This window comes from Tachypleus tridentatus, chromosome 5 (assembly GCF_004210375.1).
Source record: "Tachypleus tridentatus isolate NWPU-2018 chromosome 5, ASM421037v1, whole genome shotgun sequence".
Taxonomy (NCBI): Eukaryota; Metazoa; Arthropoda; class Merostomata; order Xiphosura; family Limulidae; genus Tachypleus; species Tachypleus tridentatus.
Window position 1 is genome coordinate 15,920,113 of NC_134829.1, and position 23,720 is coordinate 15,943,832.

The following is a 23,720-nucleotide window of genomic DNA, read 5'->3' on the forward strand; positions in this document are numbered from 1 at the left end:
CTGATGCACCGCGACAGCTCAGAAGTACAACAATTGAAACAATGCTGTACGAAAGTCGTGTAGTTGTTGCCAGTACTGAACGTCTATATAACAAGATTCAGTGTGTATTTAACGTAACTCATCCTAAATATGGAGCTCTTAACCAGTTCTCCGTGGCCTCCCTTTGATAGTCCATGGAAGAACTTCAAGAGGCCCGTGAACTGGAGCAAAAGATTACCTTTCCTCCATTATTTTGTGTGTATGTGTGTGGGTAAATGTTTACGCGCATTTTTCTAGGGGGAAGGTCCATAACTTTTGAATTACATTCTAAACGTAGTCCGTGACCTAAAAAATATTAAGAGCATTATTCTGAACTGTTCGCCACACTGACTTATAAACTGTACCAAACGAATCGCCTTGGCTCTGAGGTTTTTAAAAAGGTAAAACTTTTAATTCACCCCTTTAGGAAATACGAGTATTTCCCGAAAACACTTTAAACAGAGATTTCCCGAAAGTGCACCCTAAATTTTGCATTGATCTATATCAGAGCATGTAAATAAGTAGGCCTACTGATTACCGTTCGTAACTTGGTTAAAGAAATTAAACTTACATTATTTCAGCAATGATTACTATACTAGAAAAAAAATTAAAATACTTTGCATTGTATCGTCCCTGTGAATGTTGACCATAGGTTCAAGGGGTCACTAGTTTGTAAATTAGATTTGATGCAATAGTGTACTGACGAATTTAAAACAGGTTTAACAATAGTCATTAAGTGTAATGTAAGGGAACTGCGATACAAAAAATTAAGTTTTAATACTGTAAAACTATTTTGCATGTTGGCTCGAAACTATACCTTTGTGAAAAGTTTTTGGGACGTGTTTTGTTTGTTGGCTAAAATCATGCAAAGGAAAAACGACATATAATTTATTAAATAGAAAACTGTACAAATACAATCGATAATTCATCATTCGGTGCCCTCAGGTTCGAAATCAACTTTATAATATGAGTGTTTGTGTGTGTGTTTTCTTATAGCAAAGTCACATCGAGATATTTGAGGGGTCCACCGAGGGAAATCGAACTCCTGATTTTAGCGTTTGAAATCCGTAGGCTTACCGCTGTATAATACGAGTAATAGTCGTACTTAAAACATTCGTACTTAAAAGTTGTACTTAAAACATTCGAATCCTAAATACAAACCGTGTCAAAGTTTCAGCAAATGTATGAAATATAAAACACCTTCACAAACGGAATAGCGCAATAGTACTAATGTGTCAGTTGTTAATGAGAGGAGAATTCTTCATTCTGGAATTTTTTTGGTATCTTTATTCTATAGGCGGATGGAAAAAAAATGAGAGTTCTTATTTAATCCTGGATATTTGCCATCCTCAAATCTCCCATCCACTTGGAACACTACAGAATTCTAAAGATAGGTTATTAAAAGTGAAACGTGTCACATCTTTAAATGATGTGTAATTTTGGAACACACATTACACAATATTCATCTGCTCATATAGTACTTTGTTTCTTGTAATGAATATATTTAACCAACAAATTTAATTGGTATGCTGACAGTAGCTTTTGGTACAGTTCTTTCGGATAAGATGCTGAAACTAAGTGTGTTATATTTTTATTAAACATCAGAATAATGTATAATTTGTATTCCTCAGATCAGCCAACAGTTGTTTGACTTACCATACGACAAATTACTTCGAAAATTATTTTATTACCGTGTTCTTTAAAGTAAACAGTAAAGGCAGTTAGTTATTAAATGGAAATTGTTGTTGTAATTTTTTTTAAAAAGGTATTTTTTCTAGGGATACAAGTGTTCTCGGAGACTAAACATAATTTTCCAACGATATACGATGAAATATGTTACAGATTTGACAAAAATTGGAAAATAGTTACTAAGATACAGATGAAATGTTTTTAATAATTAAAGGTGACGAATAGTTTATTTTGAGAGCAAGATTAGACAACAAACAATAGGCTTTCTGCGTTCTTCTCATCACAAGATTCGAGTCCCGACTTTAGTATTGTAATTGTATAAACTTACAAATGTGAACAATAGTAATAAATAATATGTATGACATTCACTTTTTTACACTTGTTTAATAACCGAGGTAATGAAAGTCAATTATGAGTCACCTCTTATGAGGTATTGCATAAATAATTGGTAATTCCGAACAATATTTGTGTATATTCAGTGTTAATTTATGTTTTTTTTTAATTAAAGTTCTAAATATGTACACAAAACTAAATATAATTAAAAAAAAAAACTCCAATTATTTTGATTTTTCTTTCACACTGGAATAGCAATGGATTTTTGGTTACTCAGTATTGGGCTTAATGGTTATTGTACAGTGGTGTAAAGTTTGAAGTACGAACCACCATATGCTGCTAAATATGCTTCGCTCTTTCAGCTGTTGAGGCATTATAATTTATCTTTATGTTGTGGAGTAGTTTCATGACGGTCAGTGCTGTTTACTGTGAAGTAGTTTCATGACAGTCAGTGCTGTTTACTGTGGAGTAGTTTCATGACAGTCAGTGCTGTTTACTGTGGAGTAGTTTCATGACAGTCAGTGCTGTTTACTGTGGAGTAGTTTCATGACAGTCAGTGCTGTTTACTGTGGAGTAGTTTCATGACGGTCAGTGCTGTTTACTGTGGAGTAGTTTCATGACAGTCAGTGCTGTTTACTGTGGAGTAGTTTCATGACAGTCAGTGCTGTTTACTGTGGAGTAGTTTCATGACGGTCAGTGCTGTTTACTGTGGAGTAGTTTCATGACGGTCAGTGCTGTTTACTGTGGATTAGTTTCATGACGGTCAGTGCTGTTTACTGTGAAGTAGTTTCATGACAGTCAGTGCTGTTTACTGTGGAGTAGTTTCATGACAGTCAGTGCTGTTTACTGTGGAGTAGTTTCATGACGGTCAGTGCTGTTTACTGTGGAGTAGTTTCATGACAGTCAGTGCTGTTTACTGTGGGGTAGTTTCATGACCGTCAGTGCTGTTTACTCTGAAGTAGTTTCATGACGGTCAGTGCTGTTTACTGTGAAGTAGTTTCATGACAGTCAGTGCTGTTTACTGTGGAGTAGTTTCATGACAGTCAGTGCTGTTTACTGTGGAGTAGTTTCATGACGGTCAGTGCTGTTTACTGTGGAGTAGTTTTATGACGGTCAGTGCTGTTTACTGTGGAGTAGTTTCATGACGGTCAGTGCTGTTTACTGTGGAGTAGTTTCATGACAGTCAGTGCTGTTTACTCTGGAGTAGTTTCATGACCTTCAGTGCTGTTTACTCTGGAGTAGTTTCATGACAGTCAGTGCTGTTTACTGTGGAGTAGTTTCATGACAGTCAGTGCTGTTTACTGTGGAGTAGTTTCATGACGGTCAGTGCTGTTTACTGTGGAGTAGTTTCATGACGGCCAGTGCTGTTTACTGTGGAGTAGTTTCATGACGGTAAGTGCTGTTTACTGTGGAGTAGTTTCATGACGGTCAGTGCTGTTTACTGTGGAGTAGTTTCATGACGGTCAGTGCTGTTTACTGTGGAGTAGTTTCATGACGGTCAGTGCTGTTTACTGACTGCATTCTCTCTGTTTAGTACTTCAAATTTATGGGCTCTGATCTGGACGTTATCCAAGGATTGTCAGGTTTGAAATATGAAATTACAAAATGCCATGCAGTATTGGTAACTGTTTCTCAGTCAGTTTCAATTATTCAAAGGAGATACTCAAAATGCGTGCTGTTTTAACGATATAGCTTACTAGTGGCACTTACATCTCTAAAAACTAAGTTTTGATACCCATGGTAATCCTGCATGTAGCTTTCTGCTTAACTTCAAACAAATAAACAAAATCAAAAGTGTATGCCAGATCTGATAAGTTGATTTTTAACTAAGCGGAGAGGTCACCATAGCTACCAATTACTACCAAACGTTACACTGTTGATGCTCGAATGACAAAATGTAAACAACTTTACCAAAATACTGATTTGGACAATTTGCCTATCCAGTTAAGTGTTGCACAATGTGTGTTATTGTCAGTATTCAAACTGATTGTATGTTCAAAAAACGCTTGCAAAATATAGTCGGTTCTGGTTGTTGTTAAGTGCAAAGTTGCAAAATGGTCTATTTGTGCTGTGTCTATTACATGTATCAAAACACGGCTTTTAGCACTATAATTCTTGCCACTTACTAACAAATCGCGTATTTTTTTAAAAAGGTCTTATGTTGTTACAAGTAAATATTCGTTGTTTCATGAATTAAATTATCCTGTAAAATCGAATAGATTATCTAATCTTTGGTAAACCAATTAAACTGCGTATCTTTTCTTAAATCTGTTTTTCAAACAATCTGTTTCAATTTGTCGAACTGACTAAATGAAAATATTAACTTACTTTTGACAAATAACAAAAAAATATGTTTTTAGATTAATAATATTGTTTACTATAATTCAAGTCAATTTTATTTTCTGTATAACATATAAGTTTGATATTTCAATAACTATCGAATGAGTAGCATTTTCTCTTATCTTCTGCTGGACTCCCCGTGTTTACATTGTATCTTATCTTCTGCTGGACTCCCCGTGTTTATAATGTATCTTATCTTCTGCTGGACTCCCCGTGTTTACAATGTATCTTATCTTTTGCTTGACACCCCGTGTTTACAATGTATCTTATCGTCTGCTGGACTCCCCGTGTTTACATTGTATCTTATCTTCTGCTGGACTCCCCGTGTTTACAATGTATTTTATCTTTTGCTTGACACCCCGTGTTTACAATGTATCTTATCTTCTGCTGGACTCCCCGTGTTTATAATGTATCTTATCTTCTGCTGGACTCCCCGTGTTTATAATGTATCTTATCTTTTGCTGGACTCCTCGTGTTTACAATGTATCTTATCTTCTGCTGGACTCCCCGTGTTTACAATGTATCTTATCTTCTGCTTGACTCCCCGTGTTTATAATGTATCTTATCTTCTGCTGAGCCCCCCGTGTTTATAATGTATCTTATCTTCTGCTGGACTCCCCGTGTTTATAATGTATCTTATCTTTTGCTGGACTCCCCGTGTTTACAATGTATCTTATCGTCTGCTGGACTCCCCGTGTCTACATTGTATTTTATCTTCTGCTGGACTCCCCTTGTTAACATTGTATCTTATCTTCTGCTTGACTCCCCATGTTTACATTGTATCTTATCTTCTGCTTGACTCCCCGTGTTTATAATGTATCTTATCTTCTGCTGGACTCCCCGTGTTTATAATGTATCTTATCTTCTGCTGGACTCCCCGTGTTTATAATGTATCTTATCTTTTGCTGGACTCCCCGTGTTTACAATGTATCTTATCTTCTGCTGGACTCCCCGTGTTTACAATGTATCTTATCTTTTGATTGACACTCCGTGTTTACAATGTATCTTATCGTCTGCTGGACTCCCCGTGTCTACATTGTATCTTATCTTCTGCTGGGCTCCCCGTGTTTATAGTTTGTCTTATCTTCTGTTGGGCTCTCCGTGTTCATGATAATGACTGTAGGTATTTAAATAATGTGTTTGTTTTAGCATTAAACACCAACCTATACAATGGGCTAATCGCGCTCTGCCAATTGCGGGTATCACAAGTCTGGTTTTAGTATTATAAGCTCCAAGACTGAGCCACAGGGGTGCTGTTTAACTGCTGTTTTTGAGCTTTGTATACTGTTTCGTCTACGGACTTAGATTGATGATATTAAGTTAGAGACTCTAATATGTATATATATTGTCAGTCTGTCTCCAAGTAGATTAGCAGTAAGTTTACGGATTCACACTGCTAAGCTCGAGGTTCGAATGCCCGTGTTGGACAAATAGCCCAAGGAGCGACTTTGTGTTAAAACAAACAGTTTACGTAAGCTTTATTTGATAATATTACATTATAAATTTCACTGTGATTTCTCCTATTGAAATTTATCGTTATTTCTTGCTGTTGCAGCTACGCAAACACTATTTGTGAATGAAAAATACTGAAACTATGTCCGTGATATCTACTTCTTATACCAATAACGCTGAATAATGATAAACGTGGGTTACACGTATCGCAAATACCGCCAATATCACCAGAATACACGATGCCACAATAGAAGACAACTTCTCTTTTGGGAATTAGTTTAGACTTATTAAATATTTAAGTTAGTTTTTATTGATACGCTCAAAGAAATATTTGTTTTAACTCAATTTGGGCACTCAAGATAACGTAATATTTCTGTGTTAAGTTACATTTAACATGGTTAACTTGTAGACGTCTATACCCATCACTGAAATAGCATGCAATCATTGTCGTGACGGTTTATTGCATTCAAGATGTAGATGTGTGGATACTGAGATCCACAGATCGCCGCTTTTAGTGGTGTTGTCGACTATTGGGCGTACGCCAACCTCTATCACATAGATTGAGTGTTAACTATGTCGACATTCTTGCGAAAGACACAAAACTGTATTAACGACTTGTGTATTGCTTCTACTTTATATCAGAAACACTCTGCCTCTCCTGATAGAGTTGTTAGTCACCCTCTAATTTGGTTTCGGTTGGCTCAGTAGTTTTTATTGTATATCTCACTCAGTTAAGAGTTCTCAACGTCTTTATCGTTCGGTTAAACTAGCAACTAAGTTCAGATGAATAGACATACATGTTATGGATTTATTTTCTTTTTTACCTAAGATAAAATTGAAAAGAGAACCTGTGGCGTATTCTATGATTTGCTGACCGATCTGTGTTCATAAGCCTTGAATAGACGATACTACAGTGCACGGCCAATCAAGGAATGCAATAGGTCTCTACGTCACAGGTTTTCTTTTCAAATTTATCTTCAGTGAAAATGAAAAGCTATCAGTAACCACCAACTAAACAGTTGGTCTACTTGTAAAATGTCGAATAATAAATTAGGCGCAGGTTCTAAGATTCACAAACCTTTAGGTTATTATACGATGATATAAATGGATTCAAAAATAAAACTACATAGGTATTAAGATCATATGTTTTTGTTTGTTTTTTCAAAAAAAGAAAACATAATTTCATTCGTTTCTTGTATAGACTATCTCGAAATGAAGCTAGTGTATTATTTTCTGATTTACTATAAAATATTTAATGACCAATAGTAATAGTTTGATATTTATAAACACTGTAGTAGTCTGACTTGAAACAGCACTATGTGCTGTCTCGCTGTTTCTTCAGAACTGAAGTATTCTCCAAGTTTGCTCTCACTTTTACTTTTTTATTTTCAGGATTTCAATGAATTCAGGGTTATTGAATAATTTCAATAAGAAGCTGAAAAGGAAAACATAATTACAGTCATTTATATTTTTCAAACCTTTGTATGTGTTTTGTTTTCATATTTTCTTCTCATTGTAAGACAATTTGTTTTTCAACTATTGAATGATGGAGTTTAAACGGAATAACTGAAACATAGCAAACTGCAGACTTAAGACGATAAAAATCGCATTTCGATACCCGCGAGAACGAAGAAGAGATGACTCTTTGTGTGGTTTTGTGTTTAACAATAACCAATACCCGAATTCAGTCGGACCTCGTATGGCCTAGTGGTTAGAGTGTTCGCTTCATAATCTGTAGATTCTGTGTTCGAATCACCGTTCCAGAACATTCTCTCCTTTTCAACTACGGAAACATTATTACATAATATCAATCTCATTGTTTTCTTGTAACAGCAGTGATAATCCTATGTTACTATTTCTGCTTATTAAAACAGTGGTGAATATGTGTTGAACCTATTCATTACAACAGTAACGACTCTTTGCTGAAATTATTTGTTTGTTACAATAGCGAGGACTGTGTATCGACATTTGTGTTTGCTACAGAAGTGATGACTCTGTATCGAAACAGCTTGCTTGTAACACTGTGATGATTCTCTGTCGAAACTGATTGCTTGTTACAACTGTGACGACTCTGTGTCAAAACAGCTTGCTTGTAACACTGTGATGATTCTGTGTCAAAACTGCTTGCTTGTTACAACTGTGACGACTCTGTGTCAAAACTGCTTGCTTGTTACAACTGTGACGACTCTGTGTCAAAACTGCTTGCTTGTTACAACTGCGATGACTCTGTATCAAAACCTTTTGGCTGCTATAACACTCATGATTATTTAGTGAAACTTCCTGCTACAACAGTGCTTATTCTTTATCAATACTGTTTACTTGCTACAATAGTGTTGACAATGTTTGCAGACATGAGATGGTTAACGAAGCACTCGGATACATGCTTAAAGTACTATTTGCATCATTGCCTGTAAGGAAAAGAAGAAGTGTTACTTAAGATTACAGTTGTAAGCATTAACCACTTTGACGATTGCTTTGTTGAGTGCTAGTGTAACGAGGCGATAAATAGTTTGCTTTAACTTTCCTTTAAATCACCAATAGTGTTTAAAATCAAGTGTTTATCGCTTATGGAGACTATTGTATTAAACCGTGTATACAATAGGTTAATGAAAGGTTGAACATTTTATTGTGTTTAACAGTAACATTGTATCAATACTAAGGCATAAACGATAACCCATAATTTGCTAATCATTTTATTTACTTAACTACGTCACAACTGGTGATAACGAGCAAGCATAGAACCTTAAACCTTTCATTCTCTATTGGAGGTTAGAAGTTAAAGGTAAAAAAATAACTTAAAATTAATTTATTTTGGGGTAAAAAAGCTAAGCCAACCAAAACTGAATGTTTTATATAATTCGCATTCTTATGATTGTGTAAAGTTTAAAGGATAACACCACCATGAAAGCGGCATCCAGGACAAGTTACTTTCCAGTTTCCACCCAGAAATCCTTCTAATTTAGTTATTAAAATGTTATATATTTGTATAGAAACCCAGGATTTGATATCACACTTCTTTCACTGATACTTAATGGAAATCAGTTATTATATAGAATAAGAAGGTGAAATTAACAAAAAATAATTTAATGGTAGTGAGCCTTATCTTATATTGTCTTTGTGTTACAACGAATTGCGTTTCATGACATCTCAGTCAACAGTTATTGATGGGTTTGGATTAACTATACGTTTGTTGTGGCATTCATGGCTTGCGTAATATTTTTCTGGAATTTCTACTCAACTTTTTATATAGTTTTTTTAAGAAAATGAAAGCATCATATATTAAGACAAAATTATCACTTATAGGAATACGTCGTATTTGTTTTACTCAATGAACTCAAGATTACGAGAATAGACAAAAGCAACGTGCTTATTTTGTAGCTTTAGTTAGTATATATTAAATCAGGTATAAATATATATGAAACACTAAGGAAGTTGATAGAAACATGTACTGGCGACTTATCTTGGTCATCAAAGAGTGAGCCCCCTCGGTTACAAGATGCAGCTTTGACAATCGCTTCTGGCCCGGCATGGCCAAGCGTGTTAAGGCGTGCGACTCATAATCTGAGGGACGTGGGTTCGCATCCTCGTCGCTCCAAACATGCTCGCCCTTTCAGCCGTGAGGGCGTTATAATGTGACGGTCAATCCGTCATAGTGATTCGTTGATAAAAGAGTAGCCCAAGAGTAGTTTTAATATATATTAAAACTAATATATATATATATATGTATGTCCATTTAAACTGGACATACATCAATTTTTTCACAAGTATATTAAATTTGAAATGAAAAGAAAAGAACATAATACATTCAGATAAAAGACTCAAAACAAGTAAGATAGTATAAATTTCTCAGAAAATTATAAATAGAATTACAATTACAGAATAAGTATCTTAAAATGCATTGTTATAGGTTATTGTTTTAAACGTTTAAATCTTATTTTCAAGCCTGTAATGTGAAAATAAATATACATATGTATACCATTTTGTTTAGTACGTAAGTATAGTGTGTAATTTAGATGGTTGTGGAGTTTTTTTAGGAATTTTTAAATATGATAAAGCATAAATCTCTGTAAGTAGATCTTTTATGTTAAATGAAAGCAACTCTATGCGTCATAAAACAACTTAATATCATTTCATAATTTACAACGTCCATTACGTATCTATCTACTGATATCTTCTAATGAAAGTGACTGTTTACGAATAAACTATTGTTTTTATTTCCCGTTTCTCTGTTTTTCTATGTTTATTGCCGAGTTTCTGTTAGATCTTATCAGTAAAGTTTCCAGAAGTTTACATTTATATTTCTCGTTTTTTGTTTTTTTCTACATTTATTGCCGAGTTTCTGTTGGATATTATAAATAAAGTTTCTAGATGCCCACGTTCATATTTCCAGTGCCTCATCTTTCTGAATTTGTAGTGCTGTTTCTGTTAGATTAGCTGAGATTATCTGTTAATCTGTGTTGAAGGTTTGTTAACAGTCTCAGAAAGTTTTGTTGCTGATAATAATAAAACGCTTATATATAGTCTCCTTATTTGTCATTTGAATATTTCATATTCCTCAATTATCTAATTGATTTTAATATAATACGGTTTATTTCTTAATGTTTCATTTATCGCTTATTTTTCTGCCTTATATTTGTTGCTAGATCAGTTGTTCTTATTTTAAGGTTTCTTTGTCCATCTTTTAAAATGAATCATGTGCAAGTTCCTTTATTATTTTATTTACAACATACATGGTTTACTTTCTCTACCTTAGAAAGTTCTCTTTTCCCTCTTTAACGACCTTTCAATGGATAAACTAAATAAGTGAGAAATTTAGAAAGCTAATATAAGCATTTCACGAGACATCAATATTCAAAACTGGAATTCATTGTGTTTATGAACTAACATATAAAATTAGAGTGTTTATTTATAAAACTACATATTTATTATATTTGTGTGCTAGTTAAACCTCGTTTTCAGTACCTAAATAAATATTTATAGTGAGTTTGAAATTTCTAACAACTATAAACACCCATTTTTTAAGAGTATTTAAATTTGTAATGCCGCCATTTTATAAAAGAACATAAATGAATGTAACCATAGAATTTATTTTTAATTATGATACAAACAGACTTTTGCATAAGAACCACTCCAAACCTGTACCATTTGGAAAACGAACTTAACATTATTTAAACTGAACTTGGATTTGTTAATAAATTCGACGTAAAATTTTCGTCATTCATTCGCTCAGAAACATTTATTATAATTTGTATAAATAGAATTGAAATTGCTTATATTTCGGATTCTAATAATGGAAACTTGTGGGACTTTCCTTTATAATTCTGATATTGAAGGAATGTAGTGTAAAACTGCATAATTGGCTATCTGTGCTATGGTAGTTGTTGTTGTAATCTTCGCAGCTTTATGCACAGCCGTCGTGTCAACTTGATGGATAATAGCAGTAAAATAGCTGACGGATGTTGTTAAATACGGTGTTTAAATTTATATAAGCAAAACGACTCGTTTGGGTTGAGAAAATATTTTACGTAGAAGAGCGAACAACGTTTCGACCTTCTTCGGTCATCGTCAGGTTCACAAAGAAAGAAAGAGGTAACTGACCGGAAGCTGACCAAATGTTTGGAAAGGGTTGTGTAACTGAGTGTCGGAATGTAGAGGGCGGTGTTAGATATTTGAATATATAATTTTATATTATTTATTTTATTATATTTAATATAGGTATAAAGACGTTCCTCGATATTGGTTTATTTTGTGTTTAAGTTGTTGTATAAGTAAGGCTTCTTTAATTTTGCGTTTATGTTTGTTTCTTTATTTAGTATTTGAGTGTTTTCTATGGTTATGTTGTGTTTATTTGACTTGCAGTGTTCGAAAACGTGTGAAGGTGACTTTTTATGTTCTATGAATCTGGTTTCCATTTTTCTACTTGTTTCTCCAATATAGAAGTCGTGGCAGTTATCACATTGTATTTTATAAATAATGTTGGTGTGGTGTTTGTCAGTGTAGTTTTTTACATGGTATAGACCTCAGTTTTGTGCCTGGTTTTTGAATAAATTTAGTATTAACTGGAATGTCATATTTTGTAACTAGTTTTTGCCAAATGTTGGTTATTTGTCTGCTGATGTCAGGAATATATGGTATACAGCAGTATATGGTTTCGTGATTTTTTTGATTCGTGAGATATATTTACTTTTGTTGGTTGATTTTGCTTTCTGTCTAGGTGTGTGCGTATAATGTTTTCTACAGTTTGTGGAGGAAACTTATTGACGTTGATGAAGTATTGTTTTATTTTGTCTAATTCATCGTTAATTTTATCTGGTGAGCATAGTTTTATGGCTGTGTTTATTTGGTTTCTTAGTATGTTGAGTTTTTGTTTTGTTTCATGTGCTGAGTCCCAAGGAATGTATAGTCCAGTATGGGTTATTTTTCGGTGGATTTCTGTTTTGAATTGTGTGTCAGTTCTTGTAATTTTGAGGTTAAGAAATGATATTTGATTGCTTTTTTCCTGTTCACATGTGAAGTTAATGTTGGGATGTATAGAGTTAATATGATTGAAAAAATTAAGTATGTGTTCTGTAGATTTGAATCCCACAACCGTGTCATCTACATATCTGTACCAGTATAGTGGTGAATGTAATGCTGTGTTAATTGCTTGTGTTTCAACTTGTGTCATAAAAATATTGGCTAGAACTGGTAATACTGGGTTGCCCATGCTTAGGCCATTTGTGTGTATATAGTTTTGGTTGTTGAACATGAAGTTTGTCTTTATCGTGGTGAATTCTATGAGGGTTGCTAATTGGTTACTGGGAATGTCTATAGTTGGGTTAGGGTCTCGGATATAGAGTTCTAAGGCTATCTTACCTGCTTCAGTGGTTGGAACTTCTGTAAAGAGGGATATAACATCGAAACTGGCCATTAAGGCTTTATGATTAAGTTGATTTAGATTAGACTTGAAATTAAAAGAGTCTTTGATGAATGAGCTGGCTGATGTTACATATTTGGAGAATGCCCATGCTATGTATTTACCAAGATTGTAATTAAACGATTCATATGTGGACATTATTGGTCGTAATGGACAATATGGTTTATGAGGTTTGGGGATGCCGTATATTTGTGGTGTGCGTGATCGGTTTTACGTAGGTAGGAATAAAGTGTTTGTGAAATTGTGTTGGCTTTTTTCATTTGTAGTAGTAATTTGTTCAGTTGCGTCTCGTGTGTCTTTGTTGGATTTGTTTGTATTGGTTTATATTTGTTCGTGTCTGATAGGATGTTATTCATTTTTAGGATGTATTCATTCGTGTTTATTATGACTATAGCGTTACCTTTATCTGCTTGTGTAAGAATCAACAATGTACGATGTGTGTATATAATACGAGTAACTGCCAGTATTATTTCGAGAACCTTACCTGCAGTTTATAAATCTACACGCCGAGAGACTGTTTAATATTGTTGATTTGCTAAAGTTAGTATACTATAAATTTCGGAAGATATAACTTTGGTAAACCCTTATCAATCACGAAACTACAGACATTTGACCAGGAACGTTGAAAGATTTTGAACATCACAAATCGTTTAACTTCAGTGAATTAACTACGGACGTTAGTATTTCTAATAGGAAATTAGATTTATTTGTCGATAAAAAAGTTTGTGTGAAGACGCTAGTTTGCTTTCAGTCAAGTAAAGCATATCCGTGTATCAACATAGAATTATTTCGCTCACCGTGAATGATCAATCGAAAATTTAGTTCATTGCAAATAAAATACTCGGTATTGTTTGTAAGCTTGTAAAACTCTTGTATCTAAATAATTATTTGCAATAATTGTTATTATCAATTGTATTATTGTTTGTATATTAAAATATGTCTGTGTTAAGAATGAAAATTGTGTGTGTCAACCTTGTTGACAAATATCATAAACTTGATAATATCAACATTAAATTTACATTTAAGTTCAAATTTGAAACCGTAAGAGGTAATATAATAAATATAATATATCTCGTTCGAGATAAATTATAATACCTAATGACACAAATACAAACAACACTGCGATTTATAATAACAGGTTATTACAAATAACTATTTATATACAGAAAGTTTTTTGGTATGGAATAAGAAGTGTCATGTGTCAAGACACAGAACCAACAGACACAAAAAATCCATATTCCTTCCTAACTACATTAGCCTTTATATCAGTGGTCAAATCAACAACATCGGGTAATGTAGTGAAAACACGTCCATATGTGTACACAAACACACTGTGTGTTATCTTTTTTTTTTTTTTTTCCTTTTCCAAACACAAACACTCAGACATAAAATCTAGAACGTCTTCTTCCGAATAAGTGTCAATCACTCGTTTTGGGCTTAATTTCTTAACCTGAACTCCAGTCACAGCACATGAGGGAAACACTCTGGATTCTCCTCAACAACATCAGCTTTTGATGAAACAGTGATCGGTTTACTAACCATTTTGGGTTAGACAACAATCGTTTCTCAACAATAATGACACACTCGTAACTCGCAGTGGTCCTATTCCAGCAACTCGGTCTGATGCTAAATAAATGTTATAAAGAGGAGCATTAATAAATTCACCCTCAATACACTGAACAAATAAAAATTTATCAATGACAGAATTCAAATATAAAGGCAATATACCCTCTAACAACAATGATTGAGCTGTCCCAGTATCACGTAGAATACGCACGATTATGGGACTAGCATGTCAAATATACAGAATCAACAGACCCTTGTATCAGTGGCTGAATGAACAGCCGCGGGATGGCCGGATGGTTAAGGCACTCGACTCGTAATCTGAAGGTTGCGGATTCGAATCCACATCACACCAAACATGCTCGCTCTTTTAGCCGTGGGGACATTATAATGTGTCCTTTAATTCCATTATTCGTTGGTAAAAGAGTAGCCCAAGAGTTGGTGGTGTGTGGTGATGACTAGCTGCCTTCCCTCTAGTCTTACACTGCTAAATCAGGGACGGCTAGTGCAGATAGCCCTGGTGTAGCTTTGTGCGAAATTCAAAACAAACCAAACTAAATGAACAACAACAGGTGATCTGGTAAAAGTACGTCCATATGTGTACCCGAAACCATTGGGTGTTGCTTCCTTATTTTTCTATTTTTTCAAAAGCCAGCAATCTGCAATCATAATCAGATTTCTTACAGAAATGGCAGAAAGCCTTGATTATTTTGATGAAATATTATCTCGTCTGTAATAAAATATTGAACTAGAGAAGCTGGACTTTTTAACATAATTCTAAATTTTACTGAAGTGAACAACTTTTTGTCGAAATGGTAGAAAGTTTTTTTTATGAAAAGAGGTTTTGTGTGTTAAAACGTAATCATTAGTAAGAGAATCTGCTTCCTATAGTGTTTTAACTTTCTTTTCATCCAAGTGAGTCTTGAGGTCATCACTTGCACAACGTTTGAATTTCTCAATTACGCATAATTATCTTAGTTTGTGGAAACTGTTACCGATATGTACAGAACCATCGATCAAAATAAACCTCTAATACTAACATTTGAATTTAATTTTCTGAAGTTAATCGGTTTATAATATTCAAAATATATAAACGTCCCTGATTAAGTATCTGCAATTTCCCAATTGATAAACGTTAATCACAGTTATAGCTTCCGAGGTTTACAGTATACAAACTGTAGCAAACCAACCATGTGTAGTCGTTTCTTGGTGCGTTGTATCGGTTAATTTTATAAGCCTGAGAGATGATTTTCTAGAAACTTCAGCTAACGCAACAATACTGGTATGTACATTGTTGATTCTCACATGCGAAAATCTTCTAAAGATTTAGTAAATAGGCGAGAATTTCGCAATACACATTAACAGTATAAGTTACATGCGTTTTTAAATATATATTTAACTAAAACAAACACCGATATTAAAATAAATACACAGTTAAATTGGTTAAACCCTATATAAGGTTTTGAATTTTACCTGCTATGCATTGCTTATTAAAAATATATTACATTAAGTTATTGAATTTGTGTTCAAATTTGACAAATTTCAGTTTATTAAAACAAATTCTTAGATAGTATTTGTATTTGTGAATTTTATTTTGTTATCTGAGCTTGTTTAATCATGTGATAAGATTGTAATGAAAATGCGATTTTGTTTACTAAAACGACTCTAATTCAGCATATGCAAGCTTAAATTTCTATTGACTAAGATTGTTAATGCACTAGTTTAAGAAAGTGCTTACTTTCGAATGTGACTTATTTCGTTTGTTTTATTAAATAACTTGTTGATTTGATCTTGTTTGTATCGTTCATTAAAACAAAGCACCAAGGAAAATAGTATGTAGTTTGAATAACTTGTGGCCCGGCATGGCCAAGCGTGTTAAGGCGTGCGACTCGTAATCTGAGGGTCGCGGGTACGCATCTCCGTCGCACCAAACATGCTCGCCCTTTCATCCGTGGGGGCGTTATAATGTGACGATCAATCCCACTATTCGTTGGTAAAAGAGTAGCCCAAGAGTTGGCGGCGGGTGGTGATGACTAGCTGCTTTCCCTCTAGTGTTACACTGCTAAATTAGGGACGGCTAGCACAGATAGCCCTCGAGTAGCTTTGTGCGAAATTCAAAAACAAACAAACAAATAACTTGCATTTTGCGCCTCATCACGCAGTTACAGCTCAAGTCGCCTCATCCAGTCATGCTCTAACTGATGAGTGTGCATTTTGAAAATAAATTTGCAGTGTAGTTTTCATTAGAAAAGGCTTCCTAGCAAGGTTGTCAAGTCTTAAGCACATCACTCATCACCAAATACTTTCCATAATACCACCAGGTGTAGAGGGCAACCGTTTTTCAGAGCTTGCTCGTTTCAACAGTCTGATCTTAGAGAAGTTTGTAGACGCTGCATCATGCGACATGACCAACATGTATTTCATAGTATAGCATGACTACCTATTTCTTTCACTAGCTGCTTGAGATATGTTTTTTTTTTTAGATTTTTAAGCCCTTGTTCAGACAGTACCAGTAGCTTCTAATTTCATCAGATTATCCCAGTTAAATAACTTACTTTTAAGATATTAATGAGAATTCAAAATGATTTAATTTTTCAGTTTATTATAGCACATTCGTGAAGTTTAGCTCAGTATATTAAATTATGTATTAAACTCTTGCATGTTGGCTTTAGTCTTATTTAGTTGCTCAATTTATTAAAACACCTGCTAATACAATATGTGGGTTGGAATCTAAATTAGTTAGTAGTTGAATTTATGGCAAAAGTAGTAAGAATCTGTACCATAGTTATTATTTTTGAACTTCTTATCAGAGAAAAGGTTGCAAGTCAACCACAACTTCAAACTACCATCTAGACGAAGGTATTAACCGTTACTTTTAGAGCAGACTCAGAGCTTCAAATGCTGTGTGAATGTGAACAAGGCTCATCAGCTTCTCTGCTAAGATCGCACACTTGGGTTTGAATCTGGTTTGGTAAACTAAATATATTAAAGCAAGTTTCAATATGGTACAAGCATTTTTCAATGTCTTTTATCAGTTCAGTTTATCCAAACTCCTCTGATATTATATGCAAATTTAAACCTCAAGAGATTAATTTAGTTTATTAAAGCACCTGTTAATACAGAACACATGATTTTAAATCTGAATTGGATAGCTTCATAAACACATCTGTTAAAATAGTACATTAAGTTTTAAGTCTGGCTTAGATCAGTTTATTAAAATATTTCTGAATTTCCGTTTGAATCTGATTTTGCTAAATCAGCTTACGAAAGCAACCTGTCAAAATGGTGACAGTATGATCTAATTTTTCCTTGGTAATTTTAGTTATTAAAGAATCTATCAAGACAGGACACATGCTTTTAATTCTGGATTGCATCAGTTTATTAAACATCTGTTATGAAAGAATGGTTATGTTTAAACCTGACATATTAATATTTATTGAAATAATTTTAATTCAGTGTAGGCTAGTTCAGTTTATCAAAGTGTTTGGAAGATAATGTTTTCAAATACGCTGTGGTTAGCTCATGTTGAGACGTTACTCATGGATTTGAACCTGGCTTATTAAGAATGATATGGAGATAGTGCACGTGGATTGTAAACGAACTTGATTCACTTATAGTTTATTAAAACACGTATTGAAGATACTCCACGTGGGCTTTAACTTGACTTGGTTACGTTGGTAACTGTCACTGGTTTGAATCAGAGTTGGTTGGTCCGGTTAATTAAAGTGCCCATTTAAACAGGATTTGTGAGTTTATTTCTGGCTTGATTAATTCAGTGTGTAAAATACGTGTTAGTGTAGAAATCTCTGGATCTAATCAGACTTATTTAGTCCAGTGTATTAAAGCCTTTGTTAAGATTGTATATGTGGTATCAGTTAACTGAAATCCTTACCTATCTTGGATATGTGGTTTAGAATATGGTTTATTTTGAGTTATGGAAAAATACAGTTTAAACTAATAGCATAATAGTATTTTTCTTTTGAGAAACTAAGAAATAAATAACGGAAGTAAATATTAGGGCTAATAACAGCTCTTTTTATTAAAGATGATTTATTTTTAGAAACTTAAAATTAAATTAAAATAATTAATAGCTAATATTAAACGTTTAATTTTTTGTTTTTACGATTTCTTCAGATCTTTTTAGATTTACAGCAATTTGCTAACACTATGAGGATGAAAGTTAATTTTAGTAAAACTATTGTAGTTTTATAAAATATTTATATTTCCAATGGTCAGAAGTGGTTTTATTTACTTTTACATATTTTGATCATCATATATGGATATCTTTAATGTAACATGGGTTATGTTTTAATGTAACATGGGTTATGTTTTAATGTTCACCACGTTTTGTCTGGGAAACCAAATACAATGAGTGAAGAAAGTGATAGCATGCGGTCGCCTGGTTATCGGAGCGACTACGATTTGTTATTTAAATCAGGACGAAACAACAGTTCTCGCTTAACTGTATTAGGGTTTGTTTTTTTGGCTTCTCATATCGCATCATTATATAAATAATTTTTCAACCTGCCACTTTCGTAAGATATTTCGTAACAGATTTATCAAATATTATCTGGGTCTTAATATATATGCTGTTAAGGTTTTATAAATTAACATTAATATTGTAACTATACATATATGGTCCCAAATTAGCAAGTGAAGTTCCCACTTGTTAACTAGAAAGTATGTGACAGTTATCAAAAAATAGCCATAATCACGTGTATTATGTAGCACATATATATGTTTATGTATGTGTGTGTGCTTAAATAATAATAGAGGCCAAATTAATCTATCTAATTCCATGAATCCCAAGGAACAGGCAGCTGGTTATGAGAAGTATATGCTTGAAACATGTAGTATAAATTGCAAAATGCCCTTTGGGAACTTTATATGTAAATATAATTAATAAGTATTAATTATCTGGGGTTTGTTTTTTTGTTTATAATCAATCAAAAAGCGACACAATGGGCAATCTGTGATCTGTTCACCATGGGTATCGAAACTCGGTTTCTAGTATTGTGAGTCCGAACTAAGGGGCATCTGTATTTAAACAGTGTAAATTGATTTTAGTTAGAATAATTTCATACCTTCAGACGACTATCTGAAAATAAACACAAATTATGTGTACAGTTATATTTTATAAACCTAAGCTGTTTATTCTGAACTATTTGTCTTCTCATTCGATGAGTTGAGAAAAAAATATACTGTTTTGATTTATCATAATGTTTTTCCAGTACAATAATGTGTTCTTTTTTAAATTTTAGAACGAAGTGAAGTACAATTTAAATTTATGAATTATTTTCAATCACGTTTCCAGGTGAGACAGCGGTAAGTCTATAGATATATAACGTTTAAAGCCGAGGTTGGTTTCCCTACGATGGATATAGCCCACTACGGCTTTACCCTTAAATAAATACACAGCAATACATACATAACTCTTTCATCATAGTTTTATACTTTATATATATCTCATGTTATTGAAACAGGACACACCATCCTGAGTTTGATAGCAATCTCGATTTATAACTGTACAATAATAACAATATTTTTCTCTCCTTATTTGGCTTTTGTTGGTTTTAATAATAATTTAAGCGGAAATGAAGGAGGAGAATATGTTACAGTGATTGACACATTTTTAGCTTTGGTTGATTTTTAGGGTTTCCATCGTTCAATGGAAACTCCAGACTAAGTTGGTTCAAAGACATTATGGTAGATTACATTGACAGTATAATGATGCCAAGCACAGTAATAATGTTCATATAGAATAAACCCAAAACGTAATGAATAAAAACGTAGTATACAGAGGTGTCACTAGGTAATGGTGCACGGGGCCCGTATCCAAATTGTATTTGACAGTATCCCAAATCCATAGTTAATGTTTTGAAAAATTAGACTATAAAATCAATATAAATATCATAATGAAAGGCCGAACATCTCTTCGCTTATTAACATGAGCTCCGAATCTTTTAAGCACCTAGAGACGCCTCTAGTAGTATGTAATTTGTTTTTTGTTTGGTGTCATCCTTGACTTATCTATTAATTTTGCGTTTCTGCAGGGCCTGGCAGCAAAGATGCTAGCTATCTGAATTTACCATCACCTAATCTACAAGGCCAGGTGAGTCTTTCTAGCTCCAATCGTTAATATAAGTTTCAACTTGTTATAAAGTGGCAGATAAAGCAGCAGATTAAGAAAATGTCAACTAAAATGTATTCACCTTTAATTGTTATTCCAGTCAGATCTGTTTTTATTGTTTTATTTAACTGGGTTAAAGAAAAATGAAGTTGTAGAAGGATAGTGTCAGTTTAGAAGTTTCCTGAACAAACACATTTAATAGCACGTATTGTAATCAATGTTTTTATTAGTATTCAGTTTAAACAATGTTCATTTTAGCTTGAAAAGTTCCAATGTGTAAAATTTAGTCTTCTTATATTCTAAGGTTTATTTACTTGTATCAGAAGCGGCATTTAAAAATATCAGAAACCTCAAATTCCACATCAAGAATGTCTTATTGTAAAAAAACAATCCTGAATGTGTTACCTTGATTTTGATATGCTTTATAATATTTAGAAATAGACAGTTTAATGTTCTCACTAGCGATGGCTTTTACTTGAAATCATTACTAAGGTTCTGCTCTACCATAGTCAACTTGCAATATAGATCAACTAATACTGAAAGCAAATAAAAATATGTTATAATATGTCAACCCTACTACAATCTGCCATATATTGCGTTGACGAGGCTTGTCGTACAATATCATGGCGGCTGAGATGTAACAGATATTAGCGAAATAATTCATAGTGGCGAGGAACTTATTGATATATATATATATATATATATATTTATATAACAGAGACTCTGATCTTTGTATTAACAATGTTTATTTAAAATACAAAACGAATAATGTTTATAAACATTGCGCGCTGCAATGATTTCCGCTAGGCAGCGTGGCATACTCTCAACTAACGTTACGAGTCGTTGATTTGGAATTTTGTTTCACTCTTCAGTAAGTGCTTGGCGTAACTGCTGCAGGGTTGTAGAGGGGTCGTTCCTATTCCACGACCAAGTTCATCCTAAAGATGCTCTGTCGGGTTGGTATCTGGGCTTACAGGTAGTTGATCAAGGACCAACACACCACATTGTTACAAGAAATCTTGCACATTGCGAACATTATGAGCGGGGTCATCGTCCTGCTGCAGCCGTAAATTGTCCTGGAAAATACCCTGGGAAAATGGCAGTAAGTGGCGATCCAGGAAATTCTGATGCATAGCACCAGTGACATTTTGATCCAGAATGACCAACTGGTTAACAGCTGCAGAACATAATGTACCCCAGACGTGAATATTTTCATCAGTTAGCTGTTCCACAGGAAGCCTGCGCACTTGTATTCGTCCATCAGTGGGGTAGAGCAGAAATTTGGATTTGTCAGCAAAAACTACATGATTCCAGTGTGCGATCATCAGATTACAGTATCGCTGAGCCCACTGCAGCCTGTTGTTGCGATGTCTAGCTGTCAGTTTAGGTTTCTTGACCCTCCCCTCCGCCTTGCTCTGTATCCAGCTTGCACCAACCGTCGAATAACCGTGTGACTTGAAATCTGGATCAGTTGTTGCTCACGTAACTCAGAAGCAATCGACTGGAGGACATCATACTGATTCGACGAGCGATGGTAAGGATCCGGCGATCATCGCGTGCTGTAGTGGCACGTGGACGGCCCGTGGTTCTGCTGGATCTCACACTTCCGGTTGTAGCTCTTCTTCTGAGAACTCTGTTGATGGTCTGCCTCGATACACCAAGTTGTCTCGCAACATCGCCTTGTTTCAACCCAGCGTTGTCGTAGGCAACCATCTGATTTCTCAAACCTGCGTTAGTAGAACCTAACATGATGTCTAAAATATTTACAGAGTTGTAAACACGTCACCAACAGGTAGGGTACAAAAGTAACACCAAAATCCCTGTCTTTTATACCTCACCGCAGATACTGCGTTTGGGACAAGTCTCAAAACACTCCCATGTGCATGGGATTAAACCGACACAAAATAAATTCAGGTAATGTAGAGTAGTAGATAAATAAAACTTGAAAGTTTAAGGGCAATACACAAAGCGAATTTGTTTTTAAAATGATATAAATAACCAAAAATCACATTTTTCGAACATGTAACAAAGCAAGATTGTGGAACACAGATGTTTTATTTTGGAATTAAATATAAATTGAGTTAGATGATATTTATTATTTGAGTATTGTCTCTCAAAATTTACATGGTAACAATAATAAAGATGAAATTAAATATAACTTAAAATGTTTAAACACCTCTTGTCCAGACTTTTCGTGTCCCTGGTTTATCACGTTGCTTTATAAAATTACATTTTTTAATGAGTTCATTTTCAGAAATTCATTGATCTCAATTATTTACAAAACATTCTAACCACCAGTAGTCAGATTTCACAGATTTCACGCTTGTCTCAGATTTGTTGTTTTTTGCATAGTCAACCATCTAGCGTCAATATCAAACATCAAACTTTATCATTATTGATTGATGTGTGAACGGAAGTAACGTGTATAGAATAAACAAGTAACTAACTTTTAACTGCTTGGCTTTCATTTTTATTTCTTTTGTTTTTTAAAAAATAGATGCTTTTATTTAAATAATTTAACGAAATGTTTGAACCTTCACAGTGTTGTTGAATGAGATAAGTCACAAGTAATAACTGAGAAGGACTAATGAAGATCTTGTGTGTTTACTTGTACAGTAAAGATCAGATAAGATTAAAGTATTTCCTTGCAATTTTATGTCACGGAAAATAAGAAGCAACTGCAATATTATATTTTATATCCTATGAATTTATCATGTACTGCAAAACTTGATGATATATTGTTTTTCTCATCACAAGTTTCCGAAATTTGACGAGAAAGAAAAGTGTAACCTAGTTCACCATTCGATCGCCTCTTGTTATTCATTTAGACTGTCTTCATCGCTAACACTGGACAAGAACAAGTTGACGAACAAAACCAGGCCTATTCCACTTGCGGTAGCCCGTACAAAGACTGTTTGGCGTAGTTTCAACTAGAATTTTCTAGTTAGTGTCTCAGAGGAATACAATAAACTTTGCTATAATCAACAGATTGTTTAATAAGTATCTGGTATAATTGAACATTTCAATTTAAAACTAAAATTTATGACTACTGCCTTTTGATTATGTTTTGCTTATGATACGAATACGATGGAATTCTGCCTGTGATAGCACCATTAGTAGAAGTATCGCTTATATCATGATCGTATTTTCGAAATAATTCCATCTGTGTGAAAGAATCATTAATAACATTTAGAAATGACTGTCTCACTTATAACACGATCTAGTTTACGATAGAATTTTGCCTCTGTGGTAGAATAATTAGTAGAATTTCGAGCTGAC

General features: G+C 33.9%; 1 protein-coding gene across 1 annotated transcript in view; it reads left to right on the top strand.

The window, feature by feature from the left end:
• Positions 1-23,720, top strand: part of LOC143250597 (pleckstrin homology domain-containing family G member 7-like) — a 187,858-nt gene that overhangs the window by 92,615 nt on the left and 71,523 nt on the right. The window contains exon 3 of the mRNA XM_076501402.1: positions 20,365-20,423. Coding sequence (XP_076357517.1) covers positions 20,365-20,423 — 59 coding nt within the window. The remainder of the gene's footprint in view (positions 1-20,364; positions 20,424-23,720) is intronic.